This window comes from Cucurbita moschata, unplaced genomic scaffold (genome assembly GCF_002738365.1).
Source record: "Cucurbita moschata cultivar Rifu unplaced genomic scaffold, Cmos_1.0 Cmo_Scf00008, whole genome shotgun sequence".
Classification (NCBI taxonomy): domain Eukaryota; kingdom Viridiplantae; phylum Streptophyta; class Magnoliopsida; order Cucurbitales; family Cucurbitaceae; genus Cucurbita; species Cucurbita moschata.
The window spans coordinates 1431389-1454740 of record NW_019268524.1 but is presented as its reverse complement, the minus strand read 5'-3'; the positions used below and the strand labels follow the sequence as shown (position 1 = coordinate 1454740).

Genomic DNA, 23352 nt, shown 5'->3' with positions numbered 1-23352 from the left:
AGTTGACTAAATAGATGATATAAACATTGCCGACACTAATATCGATTTTTTTTTTTTTTTTTTTAATAATTTGTTGTTTGTAATGTCATTTTTTTTTTTGAGAAAATAAATATCATGTTGTTCAATTTTGACCTTCATTTTAATAATATTTTGTCATTTTAAAATATATTACATCCGTAAATATTTGAATCTTACTATAACACTACCAATAAATTCTTTTTAAAATTATATTAATACGTGATATGAATTGAAAAATTTTCATCGTTCTAGCAAAATTTGAGAGCAAACCGTTAGCAAATAATTTAAATAATTATTTATTTAAAATTAAACCTAATTGACGTTTTAAAATTTTAAAAAATAAAATAAATTAATATCAAATGAGCGCAATTTGTCCGTACACTATATACATGCAACCAAGTATAATATTTGAAATTGAAAGACAAAATGGATATTTATTAGTACTTTTTTTCCAAATAAAAATGCATTAAATAGCATAATCATATACGTAGCAATAAATCATGTTATATTTATTAATAACATTTACCTAATTTTATTTTATTAGTACACATTGCATTTAAGGCCCATTTTAATTAGCATGCCGACAAACACTTCAATCTTTATATGTTTATATTTTCTACCTTCTTATTAAAAAAAAAAAACATTATTGAAATTGACACTCGAGATTTTATCACGAAAAATATTAAATTGTAGTTTATAATTATTTTTAAATCTTTGATAAAAATAAGATTTTTTTTTTTTCGATAAACACCATGATGTGACAGGATGAAGTATTGTATGAATTATTGAGCATATGATAAAAAAAAATGATGGATATTTAAATATAAAGAAACATCTACCATTCCTTTTTATGAAATCTATTGCAAACAGAGAGATGAGGACAATGATTTGTGTGTGTAGTAATTATTGATGATCAGCAAGAACAAAAAAGAAGGAAATAAAAAAAGAGGGAAAAGGAAGAATCCATATAAGAAAGGAAGAAGCCAAATTAAATGTAAAGCAGAGGAGCCAATAAGAAATGATAGCGTGGGAATGTCAAAGTGTTAATCCAAGATTATCATAGTGTAAATGGGTCCGATTAAACACTGAAAAAAGGACCCAATTCTAATCGATGCTGAGTCAACTCAAACATCTATCATCTCCGATCGAGACTTGGCTTTTATAATGATTTTGGAGCGATTCGAGTCGCGAAATTGGCGAGTTGTTTCCCTTTTTTATCTGTTTTAAATTTCAATTACTTTTAATTTTGAGGGTTTATAGTTTATAAGTATTTAGAGTGATAGCGATGATCATGATTCTGATAGGCGACAAAATGGAGATGGGCTGCTGCTCGTGCTTTGGTATATAAGGAATCCCATTGATTTTTCCAACTCTAGTTGCCGTTTTTCTCTCCATTTGTTCAGGATCATCGAAACCCGCCTTGGCCCTTGTTGTCTTTTTGAGTAATGGTCCTGAAATTCTGTTTTGTTTTGTTTTGTTGCTCCATTTTTGGGAAGACTTCCTATTCTTCGCCGATTAGAAGGATATAATCTGCAGAAGATACTTCTGCTTCTGCTTCTTCTTCTGCTGCTGTTTTTCTTGTTCTTCGCTACCCCTTTTGTTAGTTCTTGCCTTTTTCCAATGTTTCTTTTCGAATCATATTGAGAATAGCTTCGATTTTGAATGGAAGAGAGTAATTCTAAAAGCAAGTTCAAGAGGGTTTGCGTCTTCTGCGGCAGCAACTCTGGCCATCGCAAAGTCTTCAGCGATGCCGCTCTTGATTTGGGAAATGAACTGGTTTGTTCGTTATGCGTTCATTTCACTTTTTCTTCGCCGATGCTTCATTGAAAGCTATTTTGTTCTTATTTCATCGATCCCGTTTAGTTTAATGGAGTGAATTACAGGTTGAGAGGAAGATTGATTTGGTGTACGGTGGGGGAAGTGTTGGTTTGATGGGCTTGATATCACAAACTGTATACGATGGAGGCTGCCATGTTCTTGGGTAGGATAGAATCATAATTTGGGCTGTTTTCTTTTCTATTCCCTTCATTGATAATGCAAGAATTTAACGTTTTTGAAGTGCACATTAATGGATTTCTCTTTACATGCAGGATCATTCCGAAAGCTCTGATGCCTCATGAGGTACATGCTTGATTCTTCATCTAAGCTAAACTAGTGTTCTTTGTTTCTATCCATGTAAATTATGAGAAAGGAAATGATCACATATTGGTTGGTAATTTGTCTTGGATGATCTTGGTAGATATCTGGGGAAACTGTGGGAGAGGTAAGAACAGTTTTGGACATGCATGAACGAAAAGCTGCGATGGCTCGAGAATCCGATGCTTTCATTGCTCTTCCTGGTAATTTTATGGAGAATCCATGGCAACAACTTTATACTCGGTTCTACATTGTCGTTCATAGTTGCTGCATTTTGTCCTGTTTATTCATTAGATTGGAGGATTAGATGTATAGATTGTATAAGGTTTTTGTTTGCTTTAGGAGGGTATGGGACTATGGAAGAGCTGTTGGAGATGATAACGTGGGCGCAACTCGGTATCCACAAGAAACCGGTAAGTGTAACCTGTGCTAACTCTGTGGTTAAGGATCCAATGTAAACCAACTCTGTTAAGCTTGTACTCTGCACAGATTGGCCTGCTTAATGTTGATGGTTACTACAACTCTTTGTTGGCACTATTTGATAATGGCGTGGTAGAAGGTTTCATTAAGCCCGTTGCTCGAGAAATTGTGATATCTGCTCCAACAGCAAAGGAACTAATGGAAAAAATGGAGGTATGTGACACCCTCCTACTCCAATTTTTGCTGAAAGCAATATAGGAGAACTAAATAAACATAGAACGAAGTGATTGGTATATCTTAGAGATTCACAATAACTAGATGCTTCTACCGGGGTATAATCGAACATTTTGTGTTGACTTCTAGAATTGATTTAGGCGTTCGGTTTCATAAGAAATGGCGATTATACACTTGCTCCCTCTCCATAACTTTTTGTTTTGCTAGTAAGAATTACATAAAACTATGTTCTAAACCCGTGTTGATTCTGATTTGATAACTTCGGTTTCATTTCATCCAGGAACACACTCCTTTTCGTGAACACGTTGCTCCCCACGAAAGCTGGGGAACGGAGCACCTCGGGGATTATCCTAGCCAAGAAAATAAACCATGACCGATAAGCGGTATTGAAACTTCCCCTCAGATTCCTGATGTCATTCCATCATCATTTTTAATCATGATTGAGAAACTGTTTTGATGGGGCCATAAGTGGTTCATCATTGTGTACTTGTGTTCTTTGTGATTGGAATTCTAATAAATGCCTCTTTCTGTTTACAAAGTGCTTGGTTTGCAATCATCTCTAGTGGACTTAAAAGGAAAAGCAAACATTATTAATGAAGAACTTTCTTTGCTCTTATTGTTCTTAGTGCACTTGATTAGGAGAGTTAAAGGATTGAGGTCTTGATTGATTAACAGTTCAACTTGTTCTTCTTGTTCTTATTGTTCTTATTTTGAACGATTCAGATACTTCAGCTGTCTTTCAATTTGAAAATGAATGGATACGATTTCTTGTGCTCTGTTAGGACAAAAGAGAATATATCTGAGTTAATAGCACCAATACTGAACCCATCTCATCATTCAGCTTCTTATATAAGACAGGATGGAAGAAAAAGATATCAAATCTTTTCTTCTATTAGAAGCTAAACCCAAGCCGACCGCTAGCAAATATTGTCCGCTTTGGCCTGTTACGTATCACTGTTAGTCTCACGGTTTTAAAGCGCGTCTGCTAGGGAATGGTTTCTACATTTTTATAAGGAATGCTTCGTTTTTCTTTACAACCTTAGAGAGATCTCACGTACCCAGATGTTAATACACTGACAAATAGAAGTAGACGGTCCCAAAAATATAAGAAACCCAATGCTGTGTCTGTCAGCCCTGTGAATCCAGTTCATCATAAGCTAGCTTTATTTGAGTAGCATGGCCTGAAGTCAGTCTGCCAAAGTGTCACATGGGTTTTTCAGGTTATCTCCATTCACGCTTCAGGAGTAGGGTAGGCATCTTTCCAGTCGTCCTACCACAAATTCTTGCTATCAATCACATGACTGGTTGCGATTAGAAGAATCATAAACTAAGGAATTTAGAGCAGAAAGCTTGGGAAAGAAGTGTTCTTGAATGCTGCATGCATTTGGTTGGATTCCACATTTTTTTCTGTTCTTTTCATCTTTCATTAAAGATTTGTTGGCAAAACAAAGCAGTCAGTGGAGTGAGTGAATGATTTGGCTGTTAATTCCTTCCTTTTCAGGGGACACTTTGTTTCTGCAATGAGTCCCCACAGCCTATACAACTGCTTGCTGCGCTGCTACACATGTTTGTTTGCAATAATGGAGATGATAAAAGGATGGGGTTATCAAATTATGGATCCATCTCCCTCAACTCTGTCCTTTCACCTGCAGATCTTTCTTAGCTGTGTTGTTATGAACTGGTGAGTGTTATTAGTTCTTGGATGCTTGAATCATTAGTGATCCAAGTAGAAGAAAGCTGGTTATTATAAACTTGGAAAAATGGCAGAAGGAGAAGCAGAGGCAGAGAAGCAGAAGAGAAGTTGAGTTTGAAAAGTAAAGGACTGTTCATAATACTATTCTTTTGCATTTTGGTTGGTAGTGCATTTTTCTGTCAACGATGTTGACACTCTTTTTTTCTTTCTTTTTCATTATCTTCTGTCATTATTGGCTCTATTATGCCCTTTCAGTGCGCTCCTCATTATTGCATCTTTATTCACAAACTCTCTTGTTTCTCAACTTTGTTTAGTTTTAATCTTTGGTCCATCTTTGAATCCTGTTTATTTGTTTATTTGGGTGCTTCTCGATTCATCCGTATTCACAAACTCGATTGTTTGGACCAAAGTATTTTCTGACGTTCGAAAATGAATGACTTTCTATACTTTAGATATTTGATATAGGAACATCTTTCTCGTCTTCACACAACGATGGAGAATCTTTGTACGACAGTCAAGACGTTTAATCAAACGTAGTCAATTTGCATTCTTCTTATGACTTTTCTTCTTCCTCTTGGTGTCATTTTTTAGTACCCTCAACCACGTCATTCTTAGTCTTCTTAGCCTTCTTGTACACAACCTTATCAATGTTTGAAAGTCGTGCACCAAACTTCGTATTATTAGTCCTCCTTTGATCAACCATACAGAAAGATCTTAGAGTTTCTCGATGCCCTCGTTTATGTATCCCCCAACAGGATGAGAGGGAAGAAGCTTGTTTTTTCAAATTTGGACCCACCTCCAAATTTAAATAAAAAAATGGTAAATTTGTCTCTTCACACGCCAAGAGAATTCCAAGCAAGAATCCTAATGAAATTAAACGGACAACGACTTCAAATTTTGAAGCTTTTAGAGATCCAAACAATTAGATTCAATTCAAAAAGTCCTTCAACTCATGACATGAACATGAACAGTGGAGTAATTGGATATTAAGAATTATTCTTAAACATTGAAACAACCAAAGGGGATTTCACAAAATGTGGAACCTAAGAAAAGAAGATATACTCTAAATACACCCACCACCAGAAAGTGAAGAGCATTGCCAGATTCCAACCCAGATCGGCATATGTTCATACCTGATCTCCCACATTAGTATCTATACATCACCCGTCTCCATGTTCTTCAAGAGTCGGCCTTCGCTTTCGAAGATAGCAAATTTTGTAACGTGGTTGTCTGAATGATAGCACTTGGACTTGAATCTCTTATACGGACAGATGATCCAGATCTATGCCCAAAGTTCCTATCGGTGCCACTTTGCTTGAAACGACGGTACAGCCACGTAAGACGTCGGATCAGTCGTGACGAACTCACAAGCAGAATAACTCCTACGATGATTAGCAGCCTGTACAAAGTAACTGTTCTTTAATCGTACATCATACGAACCAAAATTCTAATCCCATCACATAATCACCCTTTGAAAATGATAAGGAATTATGCATTCATTTATCACATACTTGGAAAGCATTTGTAAATTTTCCTTATTAAGCCAAGGTACTGATGTGGGAATGCATAGAGCACAGAACAGATATAAATTTCTAGTTTACCATCCAAGCAGAAGGAAAAGGCGAGCGGTTGGCGACGATGGCAATTCTTCACCCAAAGCAAGCATACCAGCAACAACACCAGTAATAATAGACGCCACAGCAGCACATGTAGATACTACAATGGCCCTCCCATGTTTTAGTCCTCGAGTCTACTAAAGAAAAGACATAGTTAATATGAATTTGAAGAACATAGGAGAACGTTGTCGATAAACAGTTAACATTAAATGCAGAACAGTTTTGTAAAGAAGTCAAATTACCAAGCATTTCAAGCTACCTGATAGTAAAATCCTGTAGCACTGCAACAAATACTTATAAGGATGCATATAGGAACTAATATTTCGTGGAAGCCCTGCTCCAAGAATAGGAATCCGGTCTTCGATATTACAGATGCCATCCTGCAATTGCACGTTTTAATCGTGTCATACTGCTGCCATAAAACTAAAAAGTTCATTGGCTGTTTCCCTTTCAAAACGTCGTATAGCAATAGTTCTCCAGGTATCGAAAATCGTGGACACTTTGGAGAGTACGCAAACAACCATAATAATGATAGAGCTATTCAAAATTCATTTTTCATTTTTCATTTTCTTGTCAAAATGAAACAAACTAGGATATGCTAGAAACCAGACAGGAGCCAGAATTCCTCACAGTGAAGCAAAATTCTAATTCCTAATATTCATCCTCAACCTAAATAATTGCACGATATGTAATCTAATAAAGTCGAGAAGTGCAAGCCAAAGTAGTACCCGAACAAAATGCCTGATTCCAAACCATATATTATTTCTTCAACAACTTCAAATTCCATCTGCAATAGACACAGATATGCTTATGACATATTATTCTTTGAGGAGGACACTAAGGCCAGCGAAAGATCAACATAAAAGCAATGAATTTACCAACTCTTGTTCTCTCCTTTGACGTTTGTAGAAATGAAGCCATCCATTAAGAAGAACCTGTTAAAATATAGATGTATCCAATCGCATTGAGATATTAGCACTTTCACCGTTTGCAGCTCAATTTACAAATTATTAGAATGTTATATTGTTTCTGCAAGCAAGGCCATAAAACCACTAACTCAAACAGCCCTATCTAGAGATTTCTACAAAACATCAGGTGATGATAATATAAGATACCTACAAACAAGATGGTAATGAAGAATGCTAGCCATGGTAAGCGGAAAATTGATATCTCAGAGGCCTTTTGCTCCTCGCCTCCAGCACCAACCCCTACAATAGAACTAAATTAATTACAGTACTAGGAAGGAACATAAAGATACATATAAAGGCAGAAGCAAACCTGAGATACACCAAATGAACATTTACAGAAATGCAAGGGAAAAAAAGATTAAAACGACGATTAGATTAAAGACACAAATATGAACTTACATTACCTATGGTGCCAATGCCAGCAAGCGTAATCCCCATCCAATCGACGATATTCATTATTTCTTTCAGATAAAAATGTGAAAATATAGAGAGGATGGCAAGCCCACATCCAGAAACTGGTTGAATAATAGATACCTGAAAGACAGTCATTAGAAAGGACGAGCAGATTACGTAGAAGAAAATCAGCTCAAGATTCATTGACAGAATATAAATTTTCCTATGAGGTATGAATCTTGGGAAAAAAAGCAATCTGTGAACCAGTTTTGCAACATCAAATTACAGATGAAACATTTAAATTGCCAGGGATTTCAATGAGAGATAATATACACTAACCCTAGTTCATTTAGATCTTAGAAAAAACAACATACGCGTCCAATAACTTGAAGAATTAATCATGCAATACCGACCAAACAACTGAAAAGGAAAGGGTGAAGTAGCTTAATAAAGGACTTACAGGGGCGAGGGATAGCGCTCTCAGCATTAGCACGGCTCCAAATATATCCATCAGAAAACCTATGATCCAAGCTCTGTTAAAAGCATAAGCCCTAATCACCTATATAACACAGTCAATCAGAGGGAATTCATCAACTCATTCAAGGATTGTTTATAATCATCTCGACAGCCCAAATCCCTAATGAAATTCAAGGGTAAAGACAAATTGAAAATCAAAGAAGATGAACATCAATGAAACACAATACAATTAGCCATGGCAGTTGAAGGGAGGAGAAGAGAACAAACGAATCGCATGAAATTAAATGACCTAGAAGGAAATGTCAAGAAAATCACAACGACCACTGACATGGACAAAACAAAATTGAAAAGAAAAGGGGATACCGAACCTTGAGCTTGAAAGAGAGGGGAGGAAGAATGACGGTGCCTTTCTTCTGCAGTACTTTGCCGATGTTGTTGCCAGCGGCGGCCGCCAAAGTTAAACAAATCGGCTCCCACATCTGGTTCCCGAAAGGCCGATAATCGAAACAAAAAAGAAGAAAATAAAGGAAATTGGGAAGAAGAAATCAAGAGATCGAAAAGGGTACGGCAAGGTTTGAGGATGAACTGAGATTTACGTCAAAGCTTTGCATCCAACGACAAAAATTTGTTCTTTTTGCCTTGTTCTTTTTGCCTTGTTCATTTCTCACTAAACCAGGCCACGACCCCATGAAAGCCGGTGGGCTAATCACGTGCGGATCAGATGCCCCTCCAGTCCTTTGGCAGCTACGTGTCAACCGGTTACTGGCTGATGTGGCCTTTTTTTTTTTTTTTTTTTTTACCTTTTTTTGTGTCTTTGGCCTATTTTTCAACTCTTTTTCATCTTTAATTAGTTGAATTATGAATAGCGTCATTTATCTAAATTACAATTTGAGTAGAAAAATTGACATGGAATTGAGGGCCCATTTCTAATATGGACGCGAGGCCCATTGGTTTGGGCAAAATTGGGCCTAATTCTATTTGTTTCAGGCCCATTTCTATTTGTTTCAGGGCCCATTTCATGGCCCATTTGGTTTGGACATCTTTACTTAAAGAAGAGGGAATGAAAATTAGAGGATTTTTTTTCTCCGTTTATTATTATTTTTAACTGATTTGATAATAATAATAATAATAATATTATTCCGTGGATGAGAAATGGGATGGAATTAGAATGGAAATTAGACGCTATAAAATTCTTTCTATTATGTCCTAATATGACCACGTTATTTATGTGTCAGAGTAAAGACTATTATCTCTACCGACTAACTAGACTCATTTCAGCATGCTTTGTTCTCACTCATACTTATAGAATATCACGCTTAACTATGAAACTTTATGATTAAGTCATCGAAGAGAAAAATGCACTTTATTGGTATAGAATTACTCCAATCATCTTATTCAGATGCGGTATTGGTTCACTCATCTTTTCTCAAACAAATATAATATTGAACCCCGAGAGACCCCACATCGGTGGAGAAGAAAATGAAGAATTCCTTACAAGGGTGTGGAAATCTCTATCTAGTAGACGTGTTTTAAAAATCGTGAGGCTAATAACGATAAGTAATAGGCCAAAGCGGATAATATTTGTTAGCGGTTAAAAATGGTATCAAAGTCAGACTCTGGGTGGTGTGTCTGCGAGAACGTTGGCCCCAAGGAAGGTGGATTATGAGATCTCATATCAATCGGAGGAGGGAACGAAGAATTCGTTACAAGGGTGTGGAATCCTTTCACTAATAGACGTGTTTTAAAAACCGTGAGGCTAACGACGATACATAACGAGCCAAAGCGAATAATATATGCTTAACCTCATTTCAAAAGTCTACTCACTCTTCACTATTCTTTTAAGCAGACCCACTAACATGTTGAATAAAACTCGAACAGATATCACACAAGACGATATTTTATTTGAAGATTTCGAATAATGGGTATTAAAGTTTGAAACGATAGGAGTATAATTAGACGTAACTCTAGACCCAAAGGGTACCTAGTATATAAAAACTCGACCCTTTGTTTAAAATCTGTAAGATGGAATATAAAGTTGGATAATTTATTGAAGTATCTAAAAAAGGAGGGAAGGTAAGCTAAGATTGTGATGATGTTGTAGAGAACGAAATTCTCCATTGTTGAGAAATGGAGAAAGTGAACCCCAACCATACAAAATGGAACGTTTTAGGACCACTGAGACAATGATTCTAAACAAACAAAAGAACCCAATAACTCATATGCCCTTGCCTTTGGACATCGCCCATTGGCCACCGCCCACCGCCCACCGCCCACCGCCCCCCACGTTCTGTCCTGGACTCGCATGGCCACCTATGGCCGAAAGTGCATGCGCCCATTCATATATATATATATATATATAAATGCCAACTCTGCCTCGAATTAGGGTTACCATTAACCCCATTTGCTAGCTTTGTCAATTGGGATGTCCGGAGAACAAACCACCCTTTATAAAGAAAAACTCAAAGAGAACAATATCTGCTAGCTAGCTGTGGATTTGGGTCGTTATAGCCATCCCATCTTATTCAATTCCTCCCTTAAAAGTGGGGTTTCCTTATTCTAACCCAAAAACCAACTCGTCAACTAAGTCGACCCGATTGTGAGATCTCACACTGATTCGAGAGGCAAACGAAATATTTCTTATAAGGGCATGAAATTTTCTTCCTAGTAGATACGTTTTAAAACTGTGAGACTGACGGCGACAAGTAATAAACTAAACCGCACAATATCTGTGAGCGGTAGACTTGAGCTGTTACAAATGGTATCACATTTTCTCGAATTGGTGTCTAGCTCAACTGGTTAAATTATGTATGTATGATCGAAACTTGTTATAGATTTGAAACTAAGCTCAAACGGGTCAAATTAAGAACTTCTAAAATATAGAGACTTGATTAAAGCTAAGCTCGAAAAGATGTATCAGCTTTACGAGTCTCGCCAGTTGCCACCATTATTAGTCTCTCACTTAAAAAATTAGTAATATATATATATATATATATAGATGGGTGATGGGGAAGAATCATCATATGTGTCCCATAGCATGCATTCTGTCATCTTCCACTATCCCAAAAAGGAAAGCTTCCATGAAAAGTTGACAAACACCTTCCCTTTTGGGTAAAAAAAAAAAATCATTAAATTTGTCTCTCCATTTTAGAAAAAAAAAATAATAATAAATAAAAAAAAACCCATATTTTGTTATTTTAGTTTGATATTTATGTTTATTAATACAAAAATTAATGATGGTGAAAATATAAAATTATTTAAGGATTCTATGATGATTAGGTTAAATAATTATAAAGCATAAATAGTTTAATTAAGTTGCTTTAGAGCCTTGGCGCCCTTCTGTTCAAATCTTATTGGCCCATTCATCGTAGCTTCCTTTTTATTTTCTTAATCTTCTTTAATACTCACTTTAATCCCCTAATTAATCTCAATTATCTCATGTAATGGGCATCATTTTTTAGCCTATTAATTACCCAAATAATCATATATTTTCAGGTGGGTAGCATCGACCCAACAAAAAAAAAAGTCAACTCGTAAATGAACATAAATTCTCGATTTTTCGAAAATTCAACCCAATTAAATCGAAAAAAAAAAAAAATTTAACTCAATCCAACTGTGAGATCCCACGTTAGTCAGAGACGAGAACAAAACATTTATAAAAATCTCTCTAACAGTGGGCTTGGACTTTTATAGTTTAGGTTAAGCGATGTAAATGGGTTGAGTTTTAGAATTCTATATAAACCCACAATGCTTCCCCCTCTCCTCACACAACAACTCAGCCACAGACCTCAATTTGTTCCAATTTTGTGGGACAGCTTTTGGGGTTTGTGTTTATTTTGTTATTTCCATTGGATATGAGGTGAAGAAGAAATATGTTGATAATTGAAGTTTAGGGTAAGATGGAGGAGGAGGAGGTGACAGAAGAGAGTGAGCACATAAGGTACTTTCTTGCATCTTAGGGTTCATGCTTGAAGCTTTCTGTGCTTACTCTCTATCTGTCACCCCACCATGTCCCCTCTCTCTTCTTTTATATATTTTTTTTACTGAATTCATGTTTTTTACCATGTGGGTTACCTAAAGTCTTCACCTTTTTTGTCTTGTCCAAGTGAAAATGAAACATTTCTCAGCAAAATTACCATGTGGGTTACCTAAAGATCTGAGCTTTTTTCCTTTGTTTGTGGTAAAATCCTGTTGGGTTTCTTTGATTTGATCTTTGTTCTTTGGTTCTTATTTAATTTGTGTGTTATTGGGTGTAATTAAAGCACTTTAATTTCCCTTAATTCTTTCTTCTTATGCTGGTTTTGATAATAATTAAAGGAGAAAGTGGAGAATTCTTTGAATTCTTCTTTGGATTTGTGGGTGTAATGTTCTAAGAGATCACATAAATTGATTGATTGTTTGATCCATTTTCAATCTCTATGGATGTTTCTAAATAGGGGAGCTTTGGAATTTGGATGCATATAGCTTTTTCGTGCTTGTTTGTTTCAGAATAGATACTCGAGAAGAACTTATTCTACGCTAAATGATGCTCAAAAAGTGATATCTATGACGTTACTTGAACAACATCTGTTCTATAACTTGTCCAATGCCATGCTAACTCAGTATATATTCAAAAGAGAATTTGATATCTACCACGTTACTTGTGGTTTATTGCAAATAAGAACCCTTTACTTATATTTGGTATTGGTTTTACTTGCAAGTTCATCGACAATTTCTTCTTTTAAAACATGTTTTTGTTCTTCAATGTTCCACTTTAATATAGTAACATTGTGGTGAGCTAGTTTTTCAAATGAAAATTTTGGGGTTTTTTTGAATTGGGTTTTGCCTTTTGTTCTTGGGTTTTTAAGTTTTATTGTAATTATTAGAATATGACTTCAAACTTCTAAAAAAAATGTTTTAAATTTTTGCTATACAAATGTTTTCATTATCAAAAGTTGTAATTTTGTTTCAAAAAAGGAAGGAAGCTGCGGAGATTCATACGTCTCGTAGAGGAAGGTATCCGAGAAAAGAAATCGAAGAAACGTGATCGGAAGAAGAATGGACTGATGCAAATAATTAAGGTTCAGTTTGATAATCATATGATGTAATCCGTTGTTGTTGCCTGTTTGTTTGCATCACACATTAACATCAATTTCAATCTTTCAAATCTTACTTTCAAAGCTCTGTTTCGAAATCTCTCTGTTCCCATTTTCTAAAACTTTCTTCTTAAATCGGGACCAGAGACTCGAGCATACGTCACTTGGTTGTAGGCGACGGAAGAACGAATTGGCTTAGCTCATTTATTGTCGGGGAGTGAGTGTCACACAACTGCAAGTCCGTTGCATCAAAACTGCAACGGTGACAAGTAGATAGTACAATATGAGAATATGTAGTTATAATTTTCAAAAACCAAATAGTTATTAAACGAAACTTAAATTTTGATCTCATCTGATCGAACGACATTGCTATTCACCGAGTATAGTTAGGATGTTCAGAAGCTAATGATGCATCTAAAAGAATCATATACAGTCCACAAACACAGGGTATTTCATAAATTACACGTCCATTTCCCTTTGTACAAATAAATGCTCTACCATCTTAAACAAAGCTTAAATATCAACTCAAAACCTTCACATAATGATTCTACGCCCCTTGACATATATTAAAAGGAAAGCTGATATGAAATATGAAAATACATAATATTCAAAGCAGTACTGGGGATATCCTAGTATCTATCAGTGAACCAAGAACTCACAATGATTTGGGACAAAACCGAATCGTTTAGCAGCTGAAACGATCGTTGGCTCATCGACTCGACGCAGGACGTGGCAAAGAATCAATGCACATTCTGTATCCTTACTAGACGAGATCTAGAACAACTCTTTTGCAGTAGAAGCCTAAGGGGAAGGAACATAAGAATCTTATATAAAGACCGACAGAAACAGAGGGAAATGATAATATAAACGTTGAAGTATCAAATAATTAAAACATCTCATAGGTTCAGTTAAAAGGAAATTTAATGAAGACATTGAGTATTAATGATTCATTGAATATATATTAGCTACACTATCATTTGAAAATTCTACTTTGAGCATTTTGATCTAAAAGGAAGAGGTCCTTCAGATATCATACGATGAGACGAGTCAATTAGGCATGAGTTGAACTAAAACAGATACCACACGCAGTGAACAATATTATTGAGAGGAGTAGTCCCACGTTGAGTTTACTGTTGAGTTTATAAGTAAAGAACACTATCTTTATTAGTATGAAATCTTTTGGAGAAACCAAAAGCAAAGCCACGAGAGGTTAGGCTCAAAGTGGATAATATCATACTATTGCAGAGGTTCGTGGTTCCTAACAAGCAAAGTCACCATGTGCATAGAACAAATCCGTTCATAGCGATACCTGTGAAAAACGTAGGAACTCAATGAGTGCTAGATTATGCCACACCTGGGACATCTTCTCTGGGGAAACTGCAGACACAATAAAAATCTGTTTGATCAAGAATAGTTTATCAACATACTAATCTAGTTAAATAACGAGAATACTTTAAATTCAGACTGTGACTAAGAAATCTTCAGTAAATTACCATCATTACTACGAATCGATGATGGATAAATGTGGTTTCTCAAGTTATCAGCAGTAAGATCACAAACAAAGGCAGCAACATGGCTCTCATTGAAGTCTTTATGCGTCTGCAATAAGCAAACCAATCTTTTGTCAACTTAAAGCCAAGTTTTTCAACGGCTCAAGCCCATCGCTAGTAGATATTGTCTGCTTTAGCCTGTTACGTATCGCTGTCGGCCTCACAATTTCAAAACATGTCTACTAGGGAGAGGTTTTCATACTCTTATAAATAATGCTACAATTAAACCTCAAGTCGTGTTCAACCGACAGCATTGCTCCATTCTTTGTCCTGGGAGTCTCGGGGCTTGAAAAATTAAAAAATTAAAATGGAAGTAAATAATGTATTATAACTAAGTTTTTTTTTATTTATTTATAAATGTTATACCTAAGCATAGGAATAGAAAACGATCAAATTGTAAAGTATAAGTAAATTTCAAAACTATCTGAGGTGAGAGAAGCGAACATCAGCTGAAAATGAAGCTATATAGTTGGGCGATGAACTTTTCGATACTCTACCCAAACAATTATTCTAGTGTAATATCCCACATTGATTGGAAAGGAGAACGAAACACCATTTATAAGGGTGTGGAAACCTTTTCCTAGCAAACACGTTTTAAAGCCTTGAGGGGAAACTCAAAAGGAAAAATCCAAAGAAGACAATATCTCCCAACGGTGGACTTAGGCCGTTACAAATGGTATCAGAGCCAGTCGTCGGGCAATGTGCCAGCGAGGAGGTTGTTCCTCGAATGGGTGTAGACATGAGGTAGTGTGCCAGTAAGGACACTTGGCCCACAAATCAATGACAAGATATGCAGCTACTCATTTTACACCGTAGGATTCAAAATTGGCAATCATGTAACAGCCCAAGTTTACCACTAGCAGATATTGTCCGCTTTAAACTATTCCTTTAAAAGCTTTCCCTCAAAGTTTTTAAAACGCGTCTATTAAGGAGAGGTTTCCACGCCTTTATAAGATCTCACAATCCACCTTCTTCGGCACCCAAGGTCTATTCTAAAATCGTAAGGCTGACGGCGATACGTAACAGATCCAAATGGACAATATCTAGTAGTGGAGCTGAGTTATTACATATAAGTAGTTGTCTAGTTGAGGAAAGATTCTAGCCAAAGTAGAAACTTACTCTGTGTTGATGCTTTTTGTAAAGATATCCCAGTACTTCTTAGCATCTCTTTCATACTTCTATGCAAGAATGAGATATGTAGGCATCTGCATCTCATTCAAGAATATGAACTCAGTATGTTCTTTGGCATGATATGTTAGAATACAAGCGATTGAAAAGAAAAAAAAAAAAACTCCATAATTGGAGGAAGAGTATATCTGAATCTTCTAAATTGCAGGTTATAGCTCCACAGGCTGTTGTACATTTGAAGCTATCTTCTGCCACAAAGCTACATGAAGAAGAAAAATCCAGAACACAAATCTTTTTTATAGCTTCAACATAACGCAGTCATCGCACATTCCAAGAACACGAAATCATCTGTACATTACTATTAATTCCGAGGAAAAGAAATGGAAACTCAATGCAAAATTCCTCTCAAAATAACTAGCATGGAATCTTGAACTAACCTTTCCAATTATAACAATTTGAGCATCGATTGAGTATTCCATTCGAGAAAGAACGACACAGGCAAAGATGAAAAGGCCACAACATTGAGAATCATTCAAAGGAGATAACGATAATGAACATATGGATGATATACAACTTCACACAGAATCTACAATAGACAGAATATTTATGTCAACCTGTTGAGCTTCAGATCGAAGAACTGGAAGGGGAAGAGTTGCAGAGTCTGTTTAAGCTACAACGGCTTTGCCGCCAATATGGGCCACGGAGCTGAATCAGGGTTTTTGGAGAGGGTTTTGAACCGAAAACGCAGCGTTTTGGCGGCTTCTTAACTGTCGACTAGCCCAAGCGGGAAGGAAGCATCAAAACGCACCGTATTGCTGATTGCTGACCATAAATTTTCGAAGAAATGCCAACTTGAATGTTTCAAAAATAGTTTCAGCCTGAGGAAATAGAGTTCTAAAAATTTGTTCATCAAATATATTTTTATTAACTATTATTTTATAAAGACTAAAAATGGTTTTTAAATCAAAGATTTCGTAATACTATATTTTCATTCAAATACATCAATTAGTTAAGATATTATATTTTTACGCAAATTCACCCGACTCGTCCGATTTTCTCTTTTGGAACTAAAATATTTTCATTGAACTCTCCATGTATGTTTCCTCTATCATACACTGAATGTAATAACCGTAACTTTAGCTGAAAATTTGATTTACTCTTCCTAGAGAATAATTACAAACGAAGGTTTAAAAGAATTAGACCCCAAAAAATTAATGGAAGGCTACAAAATCAAGTATCGGTTACTGGATTTAATTGCTCTGCTCTGCTTCTTCACCCTCGCTTTGTTTTTCATTACTGTGCGAGGGGGGGCTTTTCTGGTCCTTATCAGCATCCGGTGTAGCTCCATTTTCCAGCGCAGGCATGTCACCATTTTCTGCAACAACTTGCTCTTCAGCATTACTGACTGTTGCTGGGAGGTCTCTCGAGGAAGAGACGGTTAATAGGCGACCGATGCCATCGTACAAATTCTTTGCATCTAATATAAGCACTGCCCCGCCGGGATAACAGCGACCGAAACATGTGGCACAATGTGGATAAGCAACCTGCAGAAGATGGTGCAAAATGAGAGGTTTCTTTTAGAAGAGTAAGTTGCAGATGGCAATGGCAAAGCAAAAACCAAAACAGCACCTCGATAAATGCTCGGCAAAGCTGGAGAAAAAGTCCAGACTCATTATCTTTTAGCATGCGAGTTGTGTTGTATCTCAATAAAGAGTCGGAAACGGCCTGTAATCCTTTTATTAATTCCTGAGCTATCACATGCTTCAAACTCAACGGGGCACAATGGCGAAGTTCGTTTAAGGCTGCTGATACACCTAATACCACCAAAAGAAGATGCAATTAACAGACCGATTGTATTGCAACAAAATAACCTTATAGTACAAGTTACTTATTCTGAGCTCATAGGTGAACACTACAGTCAGGTTAATAAATTAGTTGTATCAAACTATGAAGTTAACTCTTAGCATTTCTTAAAAAAAAAAACAAGTATGCAAACCACAGCTATTTTTTTCCAGCTTCAAAGGAATCTATCACCACGCAGCTAAAAGCCTTTAATACTAACATGGATCAGGCTACAAAAGCGAGGCACAGTTGCAATGTACCCTCTTTAATATTCTTTTTAGTTCAATGTGCTTGAAAAAATTTATGGGGAAAACAAATATCTGACATACGCATACCATTCACAAAAACAGCAAGAGGTGGATGTTCCATCAAATACGAAGGTGGAGTCACGTCTTCCTGACTTTCCTCACCAATATTGCTTGCGGTGAAACCAACTGCTGGTAATGGAACCCAACGATGGGAATCCAGAACTAACTGTCATGGCAATAAGCATTTCATGGTCAATTAGACATGACAGTGATCTTGATTGCAGCGAAGGGACTCTCACTAGTCTTTTCGTAGCAAAATTAAATTGGGGGGGTTCCAGTTTCTCAAGAGGAAAGGATGTTTCTGAAGTATTACCTGAAAGTTATCGACTGCAGTACCCATATTTTTTGCAAATAGATTGAGAACTGCCCTGAGGAGATCAAATTATTATGAAGAAATCATTTTATTGTCATTGATTGAATAAATAACTGCCTTACTCTTCAAAAAGTGGTGGAAGCAAACCGCGAAAATCCATTCCGACCCAGCCAAGCCCCATGGCACAGTACTGCAAATGATAGAGAGAAATCAAAAATAAATTAAGTAGCTGGGAATCCAAGTCATTTGGTTGGAGCCGCATTGTATAATATTGAAACTGGCATTGCGTGCATATAATACTATTTTGATGATCCAAATACCCAGTTTAGCGGTTCCAATCAAGCATCACACAGACACACACACAAATGGAGAAAAAGAGTAGAGTGAGGTTACAATTAGAAATTGGGCTTTCGGCCATATAGAAGGATATTTTTCAAAATTAAAGCAAACATTATAAAACTAACTATATCAGATAACTTTGAATCTTGGGCACATTATTTCCGTAACTTTGGAATTAGGCTTTGAAATACGAGCAAGGAGGACAACTTTGAATTTTACTCTGCCCTGAGATTCTAGAGCCCAAAGTTGATAAATAAATAAAACTCCATAAGTCAACCAAATATCGGTCAAAAGGAATTCATTTTACCATGCACTGTTCTAATATATTCGATAGGGATCCTCCTTCTGTTATCTTTGGCAGCATTATTTTGAGTGTCTTTAGATGAGAAGTAATCTGATGCATGGACCAACTAAACAGAAGCCCACTGTCATAGTTTTCTTCATTTCCTGACGTATCATCAGCAAAGATCGCTCGATATTGGTTAACAACATCGAAAAGATGTGTCCTATGACAATTAATCATTCCTTTCAAATACTCATAAGCATTTCTCTGGTCAAGATCTTCAAGAATTCCAGTAAGCCATGCCTCTCGGCATCTTAAAAACTGAAAGAAGGCAAATGCAATCCAATATAATTAAATCCATCGGAAAGAAAACAAATTTAAAACAGCACAATGCTTACAAAATTTTCAAGATGAGAAAAGATGTAGATTTAGAACAAATGAGACTTTTACCTGCAAACGCATTTCATATTCACTAAACACTCCAATTCGACGTAAATATCCAATGATGCGGAGGCATTCAGGTAACTGCCATTTTAAAGACATGGTTATTATATTCATATCAAGATTTTTATCACATAATGCAACATAATAAGCCATGCAAGATACCTGAATATTTGAGCGAAGTTTCTGGAGAAGTTGAGAAAGAAGAGATTGTGTAGTCTGCCTGACTTCTGCCACCAGGGCTTGAATAACTGGTATTCTATGGGAAAGAACGGAGTCCCATCAAAATGCTTGTTAAAGAGTTAGTTTCCGAAACTATAAATTAATTGGTGTGGAGAGTAACGGGAGGAAATTTTTACTTTGGGTGCATGGTTGAAAGTTTGGCAACAAATGCTTCCAAGTCAAGAGCTTCATCGTAATTTCCATTTCTTACACACCTGCAGAAGGATGGAATCACCAAAAACCTTTTTCATAATCTTCTAAAAATATAGCACTGAAATAATATGAAATAAAGTATTAATTCATTCTATCATTAATTCCTAAAGCAAGCTCGGGCTTCAAATTTATAGTACATGATTTCTTCATTATATTTTACAATTATAATCAACCATGTCCGTAGCAATTAACTAAAGAAAATTATAGCAGAACTGTTGGTACATTAATCCATGTCTAGTGGATGTCGACTCATCACAAGTGTAGGGTAATATTTTTCCAACCAAAATCAGCTCCATAAAGTTTTATAGGGTGAGTATTATTATTAGGCTAAAATAGATTTATAATGTAAATATAAAAAAAAAAAATTAAAAATCAATAATAATTTATATCAGAACTATTTACGACAGTATGAAGTAAAAGGAAAGGAACATGCCAGCAATAGCTCAAAAAACATATTCTTATCGTGGATTAATGAAATCTTTTGCTTCCTCCTCAAAGAAAGCATAGGACAGCAAAGGGAAGTGCTGTGACCTGTTTTCAGCTTACACTGTAACATAAATAAAAAACATATGCTTATTGCAGCTTGCACTGTAGCGTGTTTTCTTGAACAAGTTCGAAATGTGTATGGATAATCATATATTTGATAAAATCGCATAAATGCATCAATTTAATCAGATCACATAATTGGTTAAAACAATGTAAAATTTCCAGAGCGAAGGTCAAGCAATCAAACACATACGTGTCCATAAGCTGAGGAATTTCAAGTAAATCAAGCAGAGTACTGTGATGTGTTAACAATATCTGGTTCATCTTCCTCTTCTCTAGAATCTGTTCCGCAGATTCAATAAACTCTGTGCAACCCGATGTCAGATTTGGAATCTCAGATATCTATAACAGAGGAAATTAATATTTCAATAATAAATAATCGTCAAACCATGTAAACTGAAGAACAGAATGATCCATTGGTTTCATTACCTCATCTTGATAGTTATTTTCCTACCACTATAGTTATTTTACTACCACTAAAAATAACAATAATAACAATAACAATGAAGTAGTAAATGAAAAGTTATAATCATAGTAATGACAATGATGACAATATCAGCAAGAATAATAGTAAAGCAAGCATGGGAAATGGAACGTCAGAGAGTCGATCTTTTAACAGGAAAAATACACAAACAAACAACCTGAGTGATTCCACTTTGTATACTATCTACCAAACCAGTGAACTTAATATTGATTTAAGCATTTGATTGCCATGCAAATTCCATTGCAGTTGATTAATTTCCAGACTATTATTAGTCATATGGCAACAATCGCCTGCACATTAATCGATATAAAAACTGCACTTGTCCCCTGCATTAAGGCCTCAAAATATGAACATATGCACTCAGATGAAGGAAGCGTAAGAGAACTTCGGAGTTACCAAAGATTCGAGATGCTTAACAATGGAAGATACTTCCTCCCGAATTGCAAGCAACGCATCGGCGGCAGCAATGAAAGCTCGGTAGTTGCCGACTGCCACCTCCTGTATTTGCCTCCGAATTCGCTCGGCATCAACCTGAAGAAGCTCCGGTTCCTATAAAAGAACGAGATATGTCACTAATTGCAGAGTAGACACTGAATTACTTCGTTTAAGCTTCAAGCTCATCGATCGAATAACCAGAAGAATATCAAGACATTGTCATCTCCGAACTAGATAGAAGCATTTAGCCACTCCATTTTCAAGTGCAACACGCAACAGGTGAGAGATATTCAGAAATTGCCTTGTTTAGGCGATCGAGCGTGAAGGAAAGGAGCTCCGACACATATGGCTGCTGCGCGGCGGAGGCGAGGGGAAGAAGAGTGGAAGCCGTCGACGATGCAAGCTCCTCAGCATTCTCGGTCTCCATTTTCCGAACCTCCGTAGCGGCTGGTACAACAGCCCTGATCTAGAAATTCTTGTTCGGAAAATCACGTAGGCTCACAGATCCACCAGAGAGCCGATGAGCTTCGTCCCTGCGCGCTAAAGAAACCGGTTATCGTATCACCATTTGGATCTGAAATGACCAAATTTTTTTGCACGACTGAGAAAGAGGCATACTTTCCCCCAAAATTTTCTTTCTTCCTTGAGGGGTATTCTCGTCAATATAACATATACTCGCTTTTTAGGCTAAACGTACAATAATAAGCGCAATTTTTAAGGTATGCAATATGGATAGTATTTACAATTATTATTTTATGTGATTTTTTCGTCTATCAACTTTTTATATATAGAAAATGTTACATTTTTTATTTTTTTTTTAAAGAAAATTAAAATTTAGTCTCTTAAATTTTTATAAATAATTTCGAGTTAAAAGCTATAATAAAAACTAACTATGGTTTTAGTTAGTAATCACATTTAATGCTTAATAAAATCTCTTATTTAAATTTAAAAAATGTCACCATTTTTATTTTTATTATTATTTTAACGAACATATATTTATTAATTGAGTTAAATTTAAATTAATATTTATATTTATAGTACAGAAAACTCAAGTAGTACGGTAACACTAACATAGTCTTAATTTTTCATTAAAATTAACGAGACCAAAAGATTGGATGTTTTAATAGAACATACATATTAAATCATGGCATTATGACGTCAGCTAGCTACTCATCGACGTCATCAGAAAACAACATGAAAAAAAACACACAAACAAGACAATGAACGTTGGAGGAGAAGAGGAGGAGCCCAAATTTGAACTGTAGAAGTAGTAGTAAGGGTAAGAATAATCGCGTGGCCCCACCGTCTGCGGCATCTGCCCCGACGGTTGTGCGCCCGAAACATAATTCGCAACCGGAGGCGACGGCCCCCGGAGAAAATACGACGACGTTAAAGCCGGCGGCGGCCCCATATAGCCACCATAAAACGCAGGCGGCGGCGGCGGAATGTAAGTGTTGTAAGAGCGCGGCGTCGGCGTGGTGCAAACTACTGGGCAGGTGACGCACTGGCTGATACAAAGCTGTCCGGTGGAGGGCACAGGCAGCTGAGCGTCGGATGGCGGTAGAAACAGAGCCGCTGCCATAACCCAGAGCCCCAAAGAGGTAGAAAATCGCATTTTTCCTTGGAACGGCATCGTTTAGAAACGAAAAGAGGTGAAGTGGTGGGTTAAAATGTGTGGCACTTTCGGTGGTGCAAGGGGATGGGCCAAGAAATAATCGAAGTCAAAGATTGGGTTGATTTGCAAAGTTTGGAATCTAAAATCTCCAAAGCTTCCCTCTTTTCTAATACCTTTCTCCCGACATAATCCACCTTTTATGGAGATTGTGGCCCAATCTTCTCGGAATTGATGTAATTAAAGGTGATATCTCAACTCGTTGAGGGAGAACGAAACACTCTTTATAACTTCACCTAGTAGACGCGTTTTAAAGTCGCGAGAGGAAGTCCGAAAGGGAAAAGCCCCCCAAAGAGGACGATACCTGCTAGCGGTGGACGTGGGTCGTTATGGGTTTATAAGTAAATAATACTATCTTCTTTACTACGAAGTAAGGAGTGTTATACGAACACGACTCTCCACATCGGTATGATATTGTCCACTTTGAGTATAAGCTCTCATGATTTTGCTTTGGGCTCCCCCAAAAGGCATCATGCCAATGGAACACGACTCTCATGATCATGGGTTTATAATCAAATAATACTCTCTCTCAATTGGTGTGAGATGTTT

At 36.4% G+C, this 23352-nt stretch overlaps 4 protein-coding genes and 1 long non-coding RNA gene across 8 annotated transcripts; 1 reads left to right on the top strand and 4 right to left on the bottom strand.

Moving 5' to 3' along the window:
• Window positions 1-1135: 1135 nt before the first annotated feature.
• LOC111446203 (cytokinin riboside 5'-monophosphate phosphoribohydrolase LOG8) lies at window positions 1136-3424 on the top strand. Its single transcript, XM_023084920.1, has 7 exons — window positions 1136-1794; window positions 1902-1999; window positions 2109-2139; window positions 2258-2357; window positions 2497-2567; window positions 2644-2787; window positions 3089-3424. Exons 1-7 carry the CDS (start codon window positions 1681-1683, stop codon window positions 3179-3181), a joined length of 651 nt encoding a protein of 216 aa, XP_022940688.1. The 5' UTR covers window positions 1136-1680; the 3' UTR covers window positions 3182-3424.
• Window positions 3425-5390: 1966 nt separating this feature from the next.
• LOC111446202 (probable magnesium transporter NIPA9) lies at window positions 5391-8617 on the bottom strand. Its single transcript, XM_023084919.1, has 9 exons — window positions 8324-8617; window positions 7939-8037; window positions 7490-7619; window positions 7237-7325; window positions 6996-7052; window positions 6846-6904; window positions 6377-6497; window positions 6103-6251; window positions 5391-5900 (listed from the first exon to the last, which is right to left on the bottom strand). The coding sequence occupies exons 1-9, from the start codon at window positions 8432-8434 to the stop codon at window positions 5681-5683; spliced, it is 1035 nt and encodes a 344-aa protein (XP_022940687.1). The 5' UTR covers window positions 8435-8617; the 3' UTR covers window positions 5391-5680.
• Window positions 8618-13497: 4880 nt separating this feature from the next.
• Window positions 13498-16524, bottom strand: LOC111446532. Of its 4 annotated transcripts, none has more exons than XR_002711084.1 (3): window positions 15697-16524; window positions 14265-14404; window positions 13498-13828 (listed from the first exon to the last, which is right to left on the bottom strand). It is a non-coding gene; the product is annotated as an uncharacterized LOC111446532 (long non-coding RNA). The 4 variants fall into 4 exon arrangements; XR_002711086.1 differs by having other exon boundaries at window positions 14337-14404; XR_002711085.1 differs by lacking the exon at window positions 13498-13828 and having other exon boundaries at window positions 14168-14404; window positions 15697-16053; window positions 16143-16524.
• Window positions 16525-16757: 233 nt separating this feature from the next.
• On the bottom strand, window positions 16758-21757 carry LOC111446695 (conserved oligomeric Golgi complex subunit 8-like). Its single transcript, XM_023085624.1, has 12 exons — window positions 21433-21757; window positions 21093-21245; window positions 20406-20554; window positions 19591-19668; window positions 19397-19490; window positions 19241-19315; window positions 18815-19111; window positions 18291-18358; window positions 18169-18223; window positions 17883-18021; window positions 17335-17519; window positions 16758-17249 (listed from the first exon to the last, which is right to left on the bottom strand). The coding sequence occupies exons 1-12, from the start codon at window positions 21556-21558 to the stop codon at window positions 16956-16958; spliced, it is 1713 nt and encodes a 570-aa protein (XP_022941392.1). The 5' UTR covers window positions 21559-21757; the 3' UTR covers window positions 16758-16955.
• LOC111446222 (leucine-rich repeat extensin-like protein 2) lies at window positions 21598-22764 on the bottom strand. Its single transcript, XM_023084939.1, has 2 exons — window positions 22346-22764; window positions 21598-21664 (listed from the first exon to the last, which is right to left on the bottom strand). The coding sequence occupies exons 1-2, from the start codon at window positions 22762-22764 to the stop codon at window positions 21598-21600; spliced, it is 486 nt and encodes a 161-aa protein (XP_022940707.1).
• Window positions 22765-23352: the final 588 nt, after the last annotated feature.

Bases quoted from the DNA above. Each gene is read 5' to 3' on its own strand.
- LOC111446202 (XM_023084919.1), bottom strand. From the start codon at position 8,434: ATGTGGGAGCCGATTTGTTTAACTTTGGCGGCCGCCGCTGGCAACAAC. The intron at 7,326-7,489 runs GTAATGTAAGTT...GTTCTATTGTAG, and splicing joins TGCTGGCATTGGCACCATAG to GGGTTGGTGCTGGAGGCGAG. The intron at 6,252-6,376 runs GTAGCTTGAAAT...TTTCTTTAGTAG, and splicing joins CTACAGGATTTTACTATCAG to ACTCGAGGACTAAAACATGG.
- LOC111446222 (XM_023084939.1), bottom strand. From the start codon at position 22,764: ATGCCGTTCCAAGGAAAAATGCGATTTTCTACCTCTTTGGGGCTCTGG. The intron at 21,665-22,345 runs GTTTGTGTGTTT...TTTAGCGCGCAG, and splicing joins CCTCCAACGTTCATTGTCTT to GGACGAAGCTCATCGGCTCT.
- LOC111446695 (XM_023085624.1), bottom strand. From the start codon at position 21,558: ATGGAGACCGAGAATGCTGAGGAGCTTGCATCGTCGACGGCTTCCACT. The intron at 19,316-19,396 runs GTATCTTGCATG...TTAAAATGGCAG, and splicing joins AACTTCGCTCAAATATTCAG to TTACCTGAATGCCTCCGCAT. The intron at 18,359-18,814 runs GTAAAATGAATT...TATCATTTGCAG, and splicing joins ATATATTAGAACAGTGCATG to TACTGTGCCATGGGGCTTGG.
- LOC111446203 (XM_023084920.1), top strand. From the start codon at position 1,681: ATGGAAGAGAGTAATTCTAAAAGCAAGTTCAAGAGGGTTTGCGTCTTC. The intron at 1,795-1,901 runs GTTTGTTCGTTA...AGTGAATTACAG, and splicing joins TTGATTTGGGAAATGAACTG to GTTGAGAGGAAGATTGATTT. The intron at 2,788-3,088 runs GTATGTGACACC...CATTTCATCCAG, and splicing joins AACTAATGGAAAAAATGGAG to GAACACACTCCTTTTCGTGA.